The sequence below is a fragment of the Mastomys coucha genome, unplaced genomic scaffold, assembly GCF_008632895.1.
Source record: "Mastomys coucha isolate ucsf_1 unplaced genomic scaffold, UCSF_Mcou_1 pScaffold18, whole genome shotgun sequence".
Taxonomy (NCBI): Eukaryota; Metazoa; Chordata; class Mammalia; order Rodentia; family Muridae; genus Mastomys; species Mastomys coucha.
The window spans coordinates 58,431,968-58,445,468 of NW_022196900.1; the positions used below are offsets into that span (position 1 = coordinate 58,431,968).

General features: G+C 44.5%; 1 protein-coding gene and 1 long non-coding RNA gene across 2 annotated transcripts in view; one reads left to right on the forward strand and one right to left on the reverse strand.

Annotated features, from left to right (window-relative positions):
• Dock7 (dedicator of cytokinesis 7) overlaps nt 1-1,863 on the reverse strand; it is a 206,303-nt gene extending 204,440 nt beyond the window's left edge. Inside the window, exon 1 of the mRNA XM_031377915.1 lies at nt 1,717-1,863. Within this exon, the coding sequence (XP_031233775.1) occupies nt 1,717-1,754 (38 nt within the window). The 5' untranslated portion in view covers nt 1,755-1,863. The remainder of the gene's footprint in view (nt 1-1,716) is intronic.
• A 218-nt stretch (nt 1,864-2,081) lies between these two features.
• On the forward strand, nt 2,082-8,574 carry LOC116096278. Its single transcript, XR_004120937.1, has 2 exons — nt 2,082-2,187; nt 7,879-8,574. It is a non-coding gene; the product is annotated as an uncharacterized LOC116096278 (long non-coding RNA).
• The last annotated feature ends 4,927 nt before the right edge of the window (nt 8,575-13,501 follow it).

Below are 13,501 nucleotides of genomic sequence, written 5' to 3' on the forward strand. Positions count from 1 at the left end.
TTTGGTTTTTTTCAAGACAGGGTTTCACTGTGCAGCCCTGGCTGTCCTGGAATTCACTCTGTGTAGACCAGGCTGGCCTCCATATCTCCCAGTCTTAAACCACTTCCTCCTCTGCACTCGGACCTCAGCCAACCCTTCCATCATCCAGCTGGCTGCACAGCTGGAAAGCTGGGTGGCAGGAAAGCCAATGCGTGGACCCACTCTTCCTCAACTTCCACATGCAATCACTCATCACTGCCATGTCTACCTAAACATCTCCTGCAACAGCACAGGCTTCATTCCCCCGCCTTAATTTTGTAACTTTCAAGACTAGCCTGACTTGAGTTTGAAGCTGTTTTCTACAACAGATTCTATTTTCTTTCTTGAAGCTAGTCCTGTTCCATCTGTTATCTCCATTCACAGAGAAGAGGCACTGCCTGTATTTCATACCTTACCCTCAAAGGCATACTTACTTTATACTTTATGAGATATAAACTCTAGCTCTATTTAAAAGAAATGTACATAATGTATCCTTTACTGGCATGCCTTAAGACCCCAAAACAAACTTTCTAATCCCAATTACAAATATTCAATGATAATATGGACAATGCACTATTAAGCATTTTATAAAAAAAAAAAAAATGACCATTTAAAACTGACAACAATCCTATAAGTAGATACCATTATTACCATTTTTTCAGATGAGACAACTAACTTGCAAGAGAATTTCAACAACCTGGTGAAGGTCCCGATTTTAAAAACATTCAGTATTGGAATTTACCTTAGTCTGCTAATAGCACCTATATTCCTAAGAACTTATTTAATTTCTTAAGAAGAAAATAAAATACACCTTTTAAAATTCAAAACAAAAAGGGTTCATTTACACCTGATCTTGGCCAAAGACAAAGATGCAATGGATGTTAGTTTTAAATGGGAGGAGAAAAGTTGTCCCAAAAGCCTTAACATTGTGAGGGTCTGGAAGCTAATAAAAGCTTTTCTCCAACATATCCAAAAACCTTCTAATACCAACAAGCTAAAAAGATTCAGAACCACAGAAATTTCACCTGAATGTTGCCTTTCTTGAATCCTAAATCGCAGAAACAAGGCTTTATTGAGACAAACAATGTCTAGTTCCTTATCCATAAGTACACCCCATAGTTAAATTCTACACACATCCTTCCTTTTTTTTTTTTTTTTTTTTAAATCTGGACTGGGAGGTAAACTGCTGTGGGGACCCTTCTCCTCGGTGGGTGGCTTACTCCTAAGATGTGAACGCCAGGCCCACGCACAGAGCCCAGTGCGGGTCGGGTCATCCATCTTTCTCTAGGGCCAGAGAAAGAGCGTCTACCAAGCCCACGGGTAAGGGGGGGGGGGTGCTCCCACGTCCCGCAGCCCATAACTTTGCACTGCGGCCTCAGTGTGCGTGTGCAGGCGTGGGTGCGGAGCCGCTGGGGCGGGCGGGGCGGCCCGGGGTGCTGTCAGCGGTGGCGACCGGTGCGAGCGTGAGCGCCGTGGCCTCCTCGCCAGTTCCTATTGTTGGGGCGCCCGGAGCCGGGGCGTGGGCGTGGAGCGCCGGGAAGAACGCGACCGAGGACACAAAGAACCGCCGAGCTGCCGCACGCCCTGCGGGCCCGGCGAGGCGCGGGCTGCAGGCCCCGGACCGCGCGGCAAGGCCCGTGGGCCGCGCCACACCCACCCTCCCACCCCCGGGGCCCGGCCGGTCTCCCCGCCGCATACCTGCTGATCTTCTGAGCGAAGGCGCGGCGTTCCGCCATGGCTGCGGCGGCGCGGGGCTGGGCGCGGGGCTGGGCGGCCTCGTCCTCCTCCTCCTTCTTCTCCTCCTCCTCCTCCTCCTCGCGCTCCCGTTCGCGCTCTCTCCCGCGCGCTCGCCCGTCGGCTCTCCGGACCCCACCGCGAGGCTGGGCCGGCCGCTGGAGCGCGGAACGAGGGTACCGTAATGAACCGAGGAGGCGCGCACGATGATCCTCTCTCCGCCTCCACCCCCGCCACTACCCCCCCTCCGCCCCGCGCGCCAATCCCGGCTGGAGGCCGGGCTCGAAGGCCGCGGGAGCCGGCGGGAGTCACTGCGACGTCGGGCGTGGAAACGGGCCGCAAGCCCTAGCTGCCTTGCCGCCACGACCGGGAAGACCCACGACGAGCCGTGACTGCCGAACGCGCGCGCGGAGCTGGGCTTTCTCCAAAGGGAAGGTTAGGAAGTGGAAAGGGCCTTGCGGCCGGCAATGGCCAAGCTCGGTTCCTGCAGTTCCCAACTCCAGGCAGTTTAAAGCATCTTTCTTGGCACGCCCGGACCTCGTGAGTGGGGTCTAGCTGGAGAAACAATGGCGTTTCTTTGTAGAAAGAACTCTCCCACAAAGGTGGTGTGATAATCACTGATTTGTGGTGCATAGCCAACACGCATGATCTTATTTAATCTCCACAACAGCTCTTTGAAATAGATTATCTCCATTTTAGAGAGAGAAAAAAAATTGTCTCAGAGAAGCTGTGACTTGCCCTTGGGTCACACATGGCAAACTCTTCTCGTGAACGTGAGACCCAGGCCCAGAGCCCAGGCCTTTATCTCCAAGAACAGTTATCACTGTAAAGAATTCTCTTGTGAGTCCTTTACGGTTACTCTGGCATCTCATTTCATATGTATGCATACATGCATATCCATCAGATGAACTGTTTTCCATCCTTTTGATGTTCTATAAATAGACTCTATCATGGAACCTGTGTCTGGTCTGTTCTAATGCATTGGGTTCTGAAATTATGAAACTAAGAAAACTCCCTTGGCTTCTTGTGGCGCTTTCCCTCTTTAAATGTTTTTTTTTCTTTTTTTCTTTTTGGTTTTTTTTTCGAGACAAGGTTTCTCTGTGTAGTCCTGGCTGTCCTGGAGCTCACTCTGTAGACCAGGCTGGCCTCGAACTCAGAAATCCGCCTGCCTCTGCCTCCCAAGTACTGGGATTAAAGGCGTGCACCACCACCGCCTGGCCCGTCTCTTTAAATGTTTTAAGAATTTAGTATACCTTATTTGCAAGTTACTAAAGGTCCCCTCTGACCTTGTGAAGCGTGTTAGATTGTCTCTCACCATAGGGAAACCTGCAGCTTGAGGCCTGGTCACTTGCCCAGTCACAGAGAACAGAAAGCAATCATTACATGGGCCCATGACTTCCTGTCTGGACCCTAACCTGGGTTTGAACCAGGGCTCACTCTGGTGATTTGATGCCTTAAAACACTGGTTTACTGTGAGGATAGCCCATTTGAGGTAGGTATATATTTAACATTTACTTAAATACAGGTGTGCTAGAACCCAAGCCGCAGTTCAGCTTTCATAATATTTGAGTCCATGGGGAAAGAGACAGCTGCTCCTAGTCTAACTTGGCAGTAACACTGTTCCTACCTTTCCATTGTCCGTGATAGACTGTCCCAGCTGCCTTCTACCTCCTTCCCATGTGATCTTGAGCAAATTACTTAAAGAAGGGGGAATAGTGTTACTTAGTTGCAAGGGTATTGTGAGGATTCTCTGAATTCAAGGTCTAAGCCTGGGGTCTGGGCTGCGGTGAGTACTAACCTAGCTGCTACGCAGGTGTTACCAATATCCAATGTATACTTGACTTCGTCCTTGGTGCTTCAGAGTCCCTGGATGGCTTGTCTGCTCTCATGCTCCCAGGCAGATGTTGTAGGCCTTTATCTCTGCTTGACAAACATCTTTTCAGTACTCTCTTAGAGACTGAGCACATTTTGCTTTGAATAGTTCTTTGTATACATGACTCACTAGTTGCCAAAGAGTCTGAAAGGACATTGCATGCACTGTGAAGCTTACTGGAAACAGTAGGAATGGGACAAGCAGCTGCAAAAAAACATACCCTGGAGAAATGGAGTCTGGGGAAGACTCCACACAGGAAGTGTGACCCTGACCTCAGGAAGACCTGCCCTGCAACTAACCCAGTCCAATGTGAGCCAGTACCCTTATGCCCTAGGATCCAAACTAAAGGAAAGATGTACAGACCTCAGCAATGAAAGTGAACATAGAATTGCTTTGGTGCCTAGCGTCTATGCTCCCCACCACCCTGTACCAGCATGCATGCATGTGCACACATCTCGGTCCCCTGTTCTCTGAGGAGTTGTTACATCACCGATACTTTTAAGAGTGGGGGGGAGATCTGGTCCTGCCAAATGGACAAGCCTCAGGTTAGGCACATGAGTCAAGACAAGACCATCAGGACCACGAACCAGGGTCTTCACATCATTAACTTCTTCTGGGCTCAGAGCCACACAGAGCAATGAAGAGAGCGAAAATACTGTTGGTGAGCTCCTTATAGCATGACACGAGCCCTTTGCTAGGGGTTTTGGTTATTTAGTTCAGAGTTTTCTTTTTCTTTTTTTCTTTTCAGCTATCTTGAATTGGACTTTTAATCATTTAGTCTTACCTGACACAGGCCTTCAGTCAATGTGCATATTCATTCCTGGAAATACAGTGTAATTAAGACTTATTTCTATCCTCAAAGAGTTAGGGATCTGTTTGGAGAGATAAATTCATATGCACTTTGTGTGCTCAGTGGTGAGGCAGAACACTTTACAGTTGGATGAGTTTCATAATTTAGAAATCGTGATGCACCCCATCCTTTCCCCCCCCCCCACTGTTTACTGCATTTGAGACAGTGTGAAGTGAGCAGAGTTTAACCCTTGCTTTTCTAGAAATGTCAGTAATCTGATTGGCTGGCATTCAGGACCCAAGCTCCAGCCTGCAAAACCACTTTCACAGAGTAACTTCAAAACTATACGTTCAGGGGGCAGGAAACCCTCAGGACAGTCTTCCCATTAGATGTATATGTGTTTGAAAGGCCCTCAAAGAGAAGACCCGGGAATATGGCAGGGAAAAGAAAAAAAAAAAAGAGGGAAAGTACTTTAATGGAATACCAATGAGGATTTGGGTTAGGGCATGCTCAGGGCTCTGAGGCTACTGCACAAAGAATGTTTGCTGCGTGAGAGATACAGTTCTGACTTTGCAAGCAGAATGTATTCTTTTTCACCACCGGGTAGCATAGGCAATAGCCCTTTTTTGAGAGTAGGTCCTTAGGAAATACTACTGATCCATACAATAAGATGAATATATGTTACCCATCCCTGAAAGCCTCAGTCAAGGCCACGTAGGTGCGGCCCAGAGGAAGGAAGGACTGGGGCATACACTTAGGTTCACTGCACTCCCAAACTAGAACTAGTGCTGGGCTCTAGGCCCAAGCTAGAGGTGCCTTTGGCCTAGTTCTATCCTTTTTCACACTGTCTTAACACCTAGCAAATGTTTTGCAAGGCTCAACTTCAAGCCCTTAAACTTGAAACCATACTTCAAGCCAAACTTCACAACTACTAGCACCAATGTTTGCTCTACAATAATACTATGTTATTCAGTTATTGTCAGATAATCTACAAGCACCAGTCTTTTCTTCAGCATTGTATCTGCAGCATCTAATGTGCTAGTTGATTCATTATAACCCCTTATGTAAATATTTTTACTTATTAGGAGCTATAGCTAAAATATTTTAAGATACTGCTGTGATTTTGTTTTCCCCAAATACATGTTTATTTGGGAGGCATTGCTGAAAAGTTAAAATAATGGCATGGAAAGAGTAGAAAGCACATATGGTATGGTGTTGAGTTCTTACTACCATGAACAACTGTCAAGGCCCAGCTTTGATGTCTTACAGGGTAAACTGAGGCAGACAGTGAGGTGGCATTGGTGATCAAGGCCAAAACCTTTTGGCAGTTTAACTCTTTTTTGTTATTCTGGGGCCAAAAGCTGTTGGCTTCTGACAATTAATTCCTACTGATAGCAGCCAGGGAAAAGAAACTTAGTTACTTGCATTCTTTTCTCTTTGACTCAGGGATGGCCTAGCTGGTCCGGTGAGAGGCTTGGAGTTCCTTAACTCTTTGTGAGCCAGAGAGAAAAGAAAAGAAAGGAAGAAAGAAAAGGCGAAAGTCAGGCACACATGTAGACACACACATACTGGATCAAGTAGAGAAGGGCTAAATGGCCACTTTATTGTTGTTCTTAGTTTTTATACTTTCTCAGGATAATTGATCACATGGTTTTCTAAGCATATTTAGATTCTTAATTCATATGTTCATAGTAAGTTTAATGCAATAGTTCATGTCATAGTTCAATAAAACTTAAGGAATATTAAGACTAGTACATGACTAAGCATTCATTATCTGCTATTAGCTCCATGTGTTCATTTTAAGTTTAAAGCAACAATTTTTTATAAGCAGAGCGTTTATTTAATTGTATATATAAAAATGAGATATCTAAGGAGAAACTTATGCCAGTACTGTTTTTTTTATTGAAAAAAAGTTTTGTCTTACAGTGAAATTTGTGGTGCCAGCACTGTTCCTATCTCCTATTCAGGGAGGACACAGCTTGGTGAACATTTAATAACCCCTACTCTTCTGGCGTAGCTTCAGAGTCAGTCATAAAGGGACTCTCATCTGGTTTTGGGTCCTCCTCAGTAAACACTGGCATAAGCCACACTGACTTCCAAGATGCACAACACTGCAAAAGGATTATCTGAAGTTCTGAACAGTGGTTTCTTGGACAGAAGTACATCTCAGTTTCAAAACAGACAGTTTCTTCTGAGATGAAATAACCATCAATGTCCCCAGCACAAGTCCAAACCAAGGCAGCAAGGTGAACCAGGACCTCTAAAGCCGTAGAGACCCCCATTTGGGCAGACTTCCAGCTCAGCACCACTCAAAAACAAAGGGGCAACAATTTTTTTTAAAGATTTATTTATTGTATGTATAGGAGTACACTGTAGCTGTCTTCAGACACACCAGAAGGGAGCATCAGATCCCATTACAGATGGTTGTGAGCCACCATGTGGATGCTGTGAATTGAATTCAGGACCTCTAAAAGAGCAGTCAGAGCTCTTAACCACTCAGCCATCACTCCAGCAACAATTTTTATGCTATAAATTAGCAAGGTTTTATCAAGAAACAAATCATCTGTCGTTCTGCATTTCTGACTCGCTGCTTATACTCCTGTGCACCCAGCACTGCTGGGACCTGGAGGAGTTGGGAACTTACTGAGGGGCCTTCTATAGAAGACTTAGGCATGGCTCTGAATGACAAAGGCCTCCCACTCGGTGGTTCTTGATGAAGGAGACACAGTCCTTGCTTATCTAAACTGTTTTATCTATGGCAGATGAAGATGCATACATCTTACTGAGGGTAATTCAGAGCTTAAATACCTTTTGCAGGACGGGATGCCCAGGAAGGGAAATTCATTGGCTATAAACACTGGGGGCCCAGCTAGATACCTCATTAGCATGGAGAACTCTGGACTGTATGCTATGTGACTGGTTGTCATGGTCCTCTTAGTTCGGTGTTGTGGTCACGTGCTCCAGGACAGAAACTTGGTTGGGAGGGAGTTCAAACTGCTGCCATTCTCAATTATGAGATATTTCGGAGTTCTGAACTTGCTACAATCTTACCAGTTCTTATGTCTGGTGGCATGGTTTAATGCCCCACAATCGTCTGCCTTGTGTCTATTATTTTGGAGTCTTATATAGTCAATATTTTATTTTCTGTCCTTGTATCTATAATAAATTGCCCATTCCCAGTTTACGAGCTTTAGTTACCAGACAGTGGCCTCATTCTTAACCTACAAGGAATGTTTTCCTAGATTATAACTTTGTTCCAAGCCTGTTTTATTTTCCTAGTGCAATTAGCCCAGGACACATAAAGGTTTACAGAGCTCTATTTGCAACATTTATTCTATACAGAGCTTGAGATTACTTGTACCTATTTAGGAATTCTTTATAATCATTATCAGGAATAATGAAATCATCAATTCGTCCACACAGCATAACTACATGAAAGTACATCTTCATATTGATTCTGCAGGAAATCTGCCCAATAGGGTAGCTGATGCCCAGGAATCACTTGGCTGTGTAATAGTGTCAAGAAAGGCATATCTGCAACAAGAAGAAATCCTGGGATGAAGTCTCTGAGGATCCTGCATCTCAGAATGCTTAGACCGGAGACCTCGCTTAGCTAGGGGGATAATCTGCCCTGTTGTTCTACCCAGACATCCTACAGTAGATGAACTCCAACCACATGAAGAAGGCAACTTATTTCCATCAATATATGTGTCAGATTAATCCAAAAGCACCCTCACAGAAACATCCACAAGATATTTGTCCACTGTCTGGGTAACCTTGATCCCACTCAAGTTGGCCTAAAAAAATTAACCATCACATAGAATTTGGCAAACCAAAGAAAACAGCCATAAAATTTAAAAAAAAAAATGTTTTTGAGACAGTTGGCAAATTCTGATTGCTGGCTAAATATTAAGCAATATTAAGAATGATTTACTAGAGGTTCCTCAAAAGAGGGAAAAAAAAAGAAAACTAAAAATAGAACTGTCATATGATCCAGCTCTACCACTCCTGAGTATATAGTCAAAAGATTCTAAGCCAACACACCATAGAGATACTGGCACATCCCTGCCATAACCTAACAGGCACCAGCCTTACTTGATTGTACTATGTCTTGTTTCCTATACCAACAACCTTCTAAATAAACCCTCCTAGAATTGTCCTGCTTTGCATGTGTCTTCTGTTTCCTGTTGCTGCTTTGACTTACATGCTTCAGAAAAGTGTGAGTATGCATACAGGACACGCTTTCTGGTGCTGTTTGTATTTTGATGCTAATTCTGCTTCCTCAAGAGGAGCTGCCCCAAACGAGGAGTGGATCTTTTTGGTTTTTCAAGACAGGGTTTCTCTGTGCAGCCCTGGCTGTCCTGGAACTCACTCTGTAGACCAGGCTACCCTCGAACTCAGAAATCCACCTGCCTCTACCTCCCAAGTGCTGGGATTAAAGGCGTGGGTCACCACCGCCGGGCTTCCGAGGAGTGGATCTGTATTCAGGTGATTTCATGTTAACCTTCTCCTCATTTTAACTGGTCAATAAAGATAGCAGAAGCCAATTGCTGGGCGAAGGACAAGGCCGGATTTCCAGGTCCCAGGAGGAAGAGGAGGAGAGAGTAGGAGAGGGATTCCAACCAGGCTATGGAGCCTGATAGGAGTAGCAGATATGTAACTCTCTAAATGGATAGTTTGTATAGCCTCCACAGGTGACTGTGGAGACTAAGGAGGATGGGGCAAGATATTCTTCACCCAGCCCTTGAGTTACCTGGCTAGTTTTAAAATATAAAGGCTGTCTAGTGTTTTCCACCCTCAACGACTCAGGTGGGCAGAGCCTGGTTGGAGGAGTGATCACAGCTCCCCAGGGGTCAGAGAACCAGCTTGCCTTTGGCAGAGCTATGTGGGGAATGGGACCAGCAGCAGCCCGGAGAAGGTGATAGCGTGGCTTTTTAAAAGTGGCTTTTTAAAATTACATGCAACAAATAGTTACAACTAGGTAACAGGAAGTAATTCTACTTTGAAAAAAGACCTGCAAATAAGTATGAGGGTAGAAAGGAAAAGACATTTTAGTGACTTGAGAAGAAAGAAAGACAATGAATGTCACCAGCTTAAGGTCCAAGCAGATTAAGGCAATAAAAGCCAGTAGAGAAATGAAGGTCAAGGGGCAATTTGGAACCAATGCTAACAACTTTACTGGAATAAGGACTGAGGCTGGCTGGGCATTAACGGATCAGAACAGATCTGAGATAGCCAGATACAACTTGGAGAAAGAACAGTTGGAGCCACGGAAAGGGTCCATCAAGGGGAGACCTCCAGATGTTTGTAGATCGTAGATTGTTGAGAACTTAAAAGAGAGAGAAAATGTGAGACTATCTGGGATACACTTTTGATACACTTGAGACAGAGTTAGCTATTATCCCCTAAAGTGAGAGGGATGGAGATGGAAAACCACATAGGATGAAAGAGATGAAGACAAGGTTGAGTGTTCTCTTTTGTATAGTGTTTCATTGTCTCCCTGAATATCTAAAGCCACTACCTTGCTATATAATGGCACAAGGCTAGTATAATGGAAAGCTCTTACATTGTGCCATTGCCTCCCTCAATATAATGATGTGGGCCAGAGATGGCTCAACAGGTAAAGGTGATTGCCACCAAGCCTGATGACTAGAATTCAATCCCCAGAACCCACATGGGGACAAAGACAAATCACGTTCATGCACATGCAAACACACACACACACACACACACACACACACGCACACACACACGCGCACACACACACGTACACGCACTAATTTTTTAAAATTAATATAATTGGGCCAGCAAGGTGGCTCAGCAGATAGAGATGCCAGCCTCACAGGCCTGACAACATGAGCTCAAAGTGAGTTTGATTCCCAAGAACCCATAAAAGTAGAAAGAGATAACTGATTCTACAAAATTGTCTTCTGATCTCCACTTGTGTACTGTAATGTTGACACACACATACACACATGCACAAACATACATACACACACAATAAAAATTCAAAACAATAGCTGGACAAACAGATACATAGCCAATATACAGTTTTTCTCAATGTATAACCAAAGCTGACTATCTCCTTTGTCATAAACTATAACCCATCAAGGCTCTCCTATCTCATTACATCCATACATACTACCTATATGAAAGGGAAGGATTAATACAGAACAGTACACCAGGCTCAGGAATCTTTGAGGCTATTAGCCACCACAACCAGGCAAGGCTGAGAACTGTAGCTACACAGAGTGTTGCTAGTGCAGACTTTGAACCTTGACAAAGATGTGCAATGAGCAATCCATGACCATACTGAAATCTTATCAGGAGACAGTAAATCAGTCAAACACAAAAAGTGCTAAAAAGGTTTCAACAGGCAGCTGAAAGTCAGAAAGGGTGAGGTTTGAGTTTTTGGGTCAGCCATGATTCTGAACTTGGGCTAAGCACAACTTTCCGGATGTCATTCCTTAGCCATAAGATAAAGGTCGTCACACCAAGTGACTGCTATTGGTGTCCTGTGGCACCGGAACAAGGAAGGAAAAGAACTACGAATCACTGTTTTTACTTACTATTTATTTTAATTTTTTACATGCATGGGTGTTTCACCTGCATGTATATCTGTGCACCAGTAATGTTCCTAGTGCCTGCAGAGACCAGAAGAGGTCGTCAGATCCCATGGAACCAGAGTTACTGACCATTGTGTGTCACCATGTAGGTGCTTGGAAATTGAACCAGAATCCTCTGAAAGAGCTGCAGGTTCTGTTAACTGCTGAGCCATCTCCAGTCTCTCTTTTCCCTAACACTTTTGAAGAATTATATAACTTAACTATTTGGGAATTGATGTGGGATAGATAGCCTTGCATAGAGGAAAAGATAGATAATTAGGTTTCGACGGTGTGTCAGACTGTAGTCACAGGATTCTAAAGTAATTGACTGTGTGTCCCATGATTCTAAATGAGTCTGGCGTCTCATGGTTAGGCAATGCATCTGCAGCTGCGGTCTATCTGCAGTCTGAGTTCCCTGCTTTCTTTACGGTCATCGCTCTGTAGCATCTCAAGCACTTAAATGACCCTTTAATTTATTTTTCATAATTGTTTACATTTTTGCTTGTTTGTTGAACTCAGAGACAACCATGTGAGTTCTGGGGCTTGAACTCAGGCCATCAGGTGTGCAGCAAGTGTCACTACCCTCTGAGCCATCTTGCTGGCCCCTTAATCAAGCTTTTTATTTTAAAGCACTACTGTGTGCCAAAACTTGTACTAGAGACTGGTAATAAGAGTAAGAAAACCTCTCTTGTTACTCAGAAAGTAACAGCTGATGGGAGAATGGGATGGGAAGTGCTTTGATAAACGCGTACACAGAACAGTTAGATAACACACGGGGGTGCTATGATCCTACAGTGCTCAGGAAAACTTCCAAAGGATGATGACCTAAGCCCTGAAGAACCACTAGAAACAGCTGGGTCTAGAAAGGTACTCAAGGTGGAGAAAGGTGCCCTGTGAGCAGAGCAGACAACTTCTCCAGAAGCACAAAGACACATGGGCTTGGCTTATACTGCTAAGCAGCAAATGGGTCCCTGCGGACCTTCAGAACATAAGTAGGGAGGGACTGGAAGTGAGGCAGGTGGAAAGGCAGAAGCCCGTGAATAAACAGGTTTGCCACGATGAGGAAAGCAAAGTACCCTGTAGGAAGTGGGGTCGGGTGGGCAGTTAGGAGTGATACAATCACGCTGGAATCTGACAATGAATGCCCTGATTTAAATAAAGGAAATGGGGTAAGTTTACGAAGAGAAGTCCAAAGTGGGAGCTGGAAGACTAATTTTAAAGGAGTATTAGTCTGGGACTGTAAAGAAAGCCCCACCAAACAGCTGTTTGCACAAGATAAAAGTTCATTTTTCAATTGGCAATCTGTAAATTAGTGATCTAGGGTTTCTCAGGTGTTTTTCTCAGCTGCACATTCTAAGATGATTCTCCTCAACATAGAAACTTAATAGCCTAAGGGAAAGAAACACAGAGAAGGGAAGACATTTTGAGTTTATGATTGGGACTCACGACTAATTAGTCAGAGCTCAGGTAGTTGATCATTACTTAGCTGCAGGGATAACTAGGAGAAATAGTTTTCATCCTGTGGTGTAGTATACCCCGATCAAAACCAGGGTCTGTTATCAAAGACAAAGAGGGAGATGGATTTTCCGTGTGACTCAAGCAGTTTCTATTATGCTAAGAAAACAATGAAACCGGACTGACATAGTGGCTATGAAAGTGAAAAGCCTCAAGAATCAGGTTGAGGGAGATCTGGATTGGAGAGTTGCAGGCTGACAGATTGGACAGGGATTGGAGGAGGAGTTGCAGGCTGACAAAAAATTGGACAAGGATTGAAGAAAGAGTTGCTGGCTGACGAGAAATTGGGCAAGGATTGGAGGAGGAGTGAGCTGAACTGTGCCAGAAATGACACTGTGGTTCCTGATCCCAGCACCTTGTTAGACGGTGTTAACAGCAACATTTACTTACTGCAATGGTTTAGAAATGGCTTAGTGGTCATTAAGGGCCCACATGTCAAAAAATTGTCCCCAAGGAAACAGTATTAGGAGGTTCTATGGAGCCCTGAAGAGATGGGAAGGTCCTGATGTCATTGAAGGCATGAAGTCTTTCTCCTACAAAACCTTGAGTTCCTTGCAGGATGATTGCTACAAGGCTGGGAACATAGGTCACATGGAGAAAACGTTCTTAAGGCGTTCAAAGCCCTGGGTTTGACCCCCACTAGCAAAAATTGTTTTAAAAGGTATGGATGGATGACTCAGTGGATAAAGGCACTTGTTGCCATGACTGACCTAAGTTCAATCCCTGGGGACCCACAAGGTGGAAGAAGAGAATGGACATACCCAGGAAAGAATGAACCTCCACACAGGCATGTGTGTACACACACAATCACACAATCAATCAATAAGAAAAAAAAAAGAAAGAAGGAAGACAAGTACAGTGGTGTACACTCTGGAAGCAGAAGCAGAAGGATCTCAGGTTGGAAACCAGTCTGGGCTACATAGCAAAACCATGTCTCAAAACCCAAAAAAGAGAGAGGGATATTAA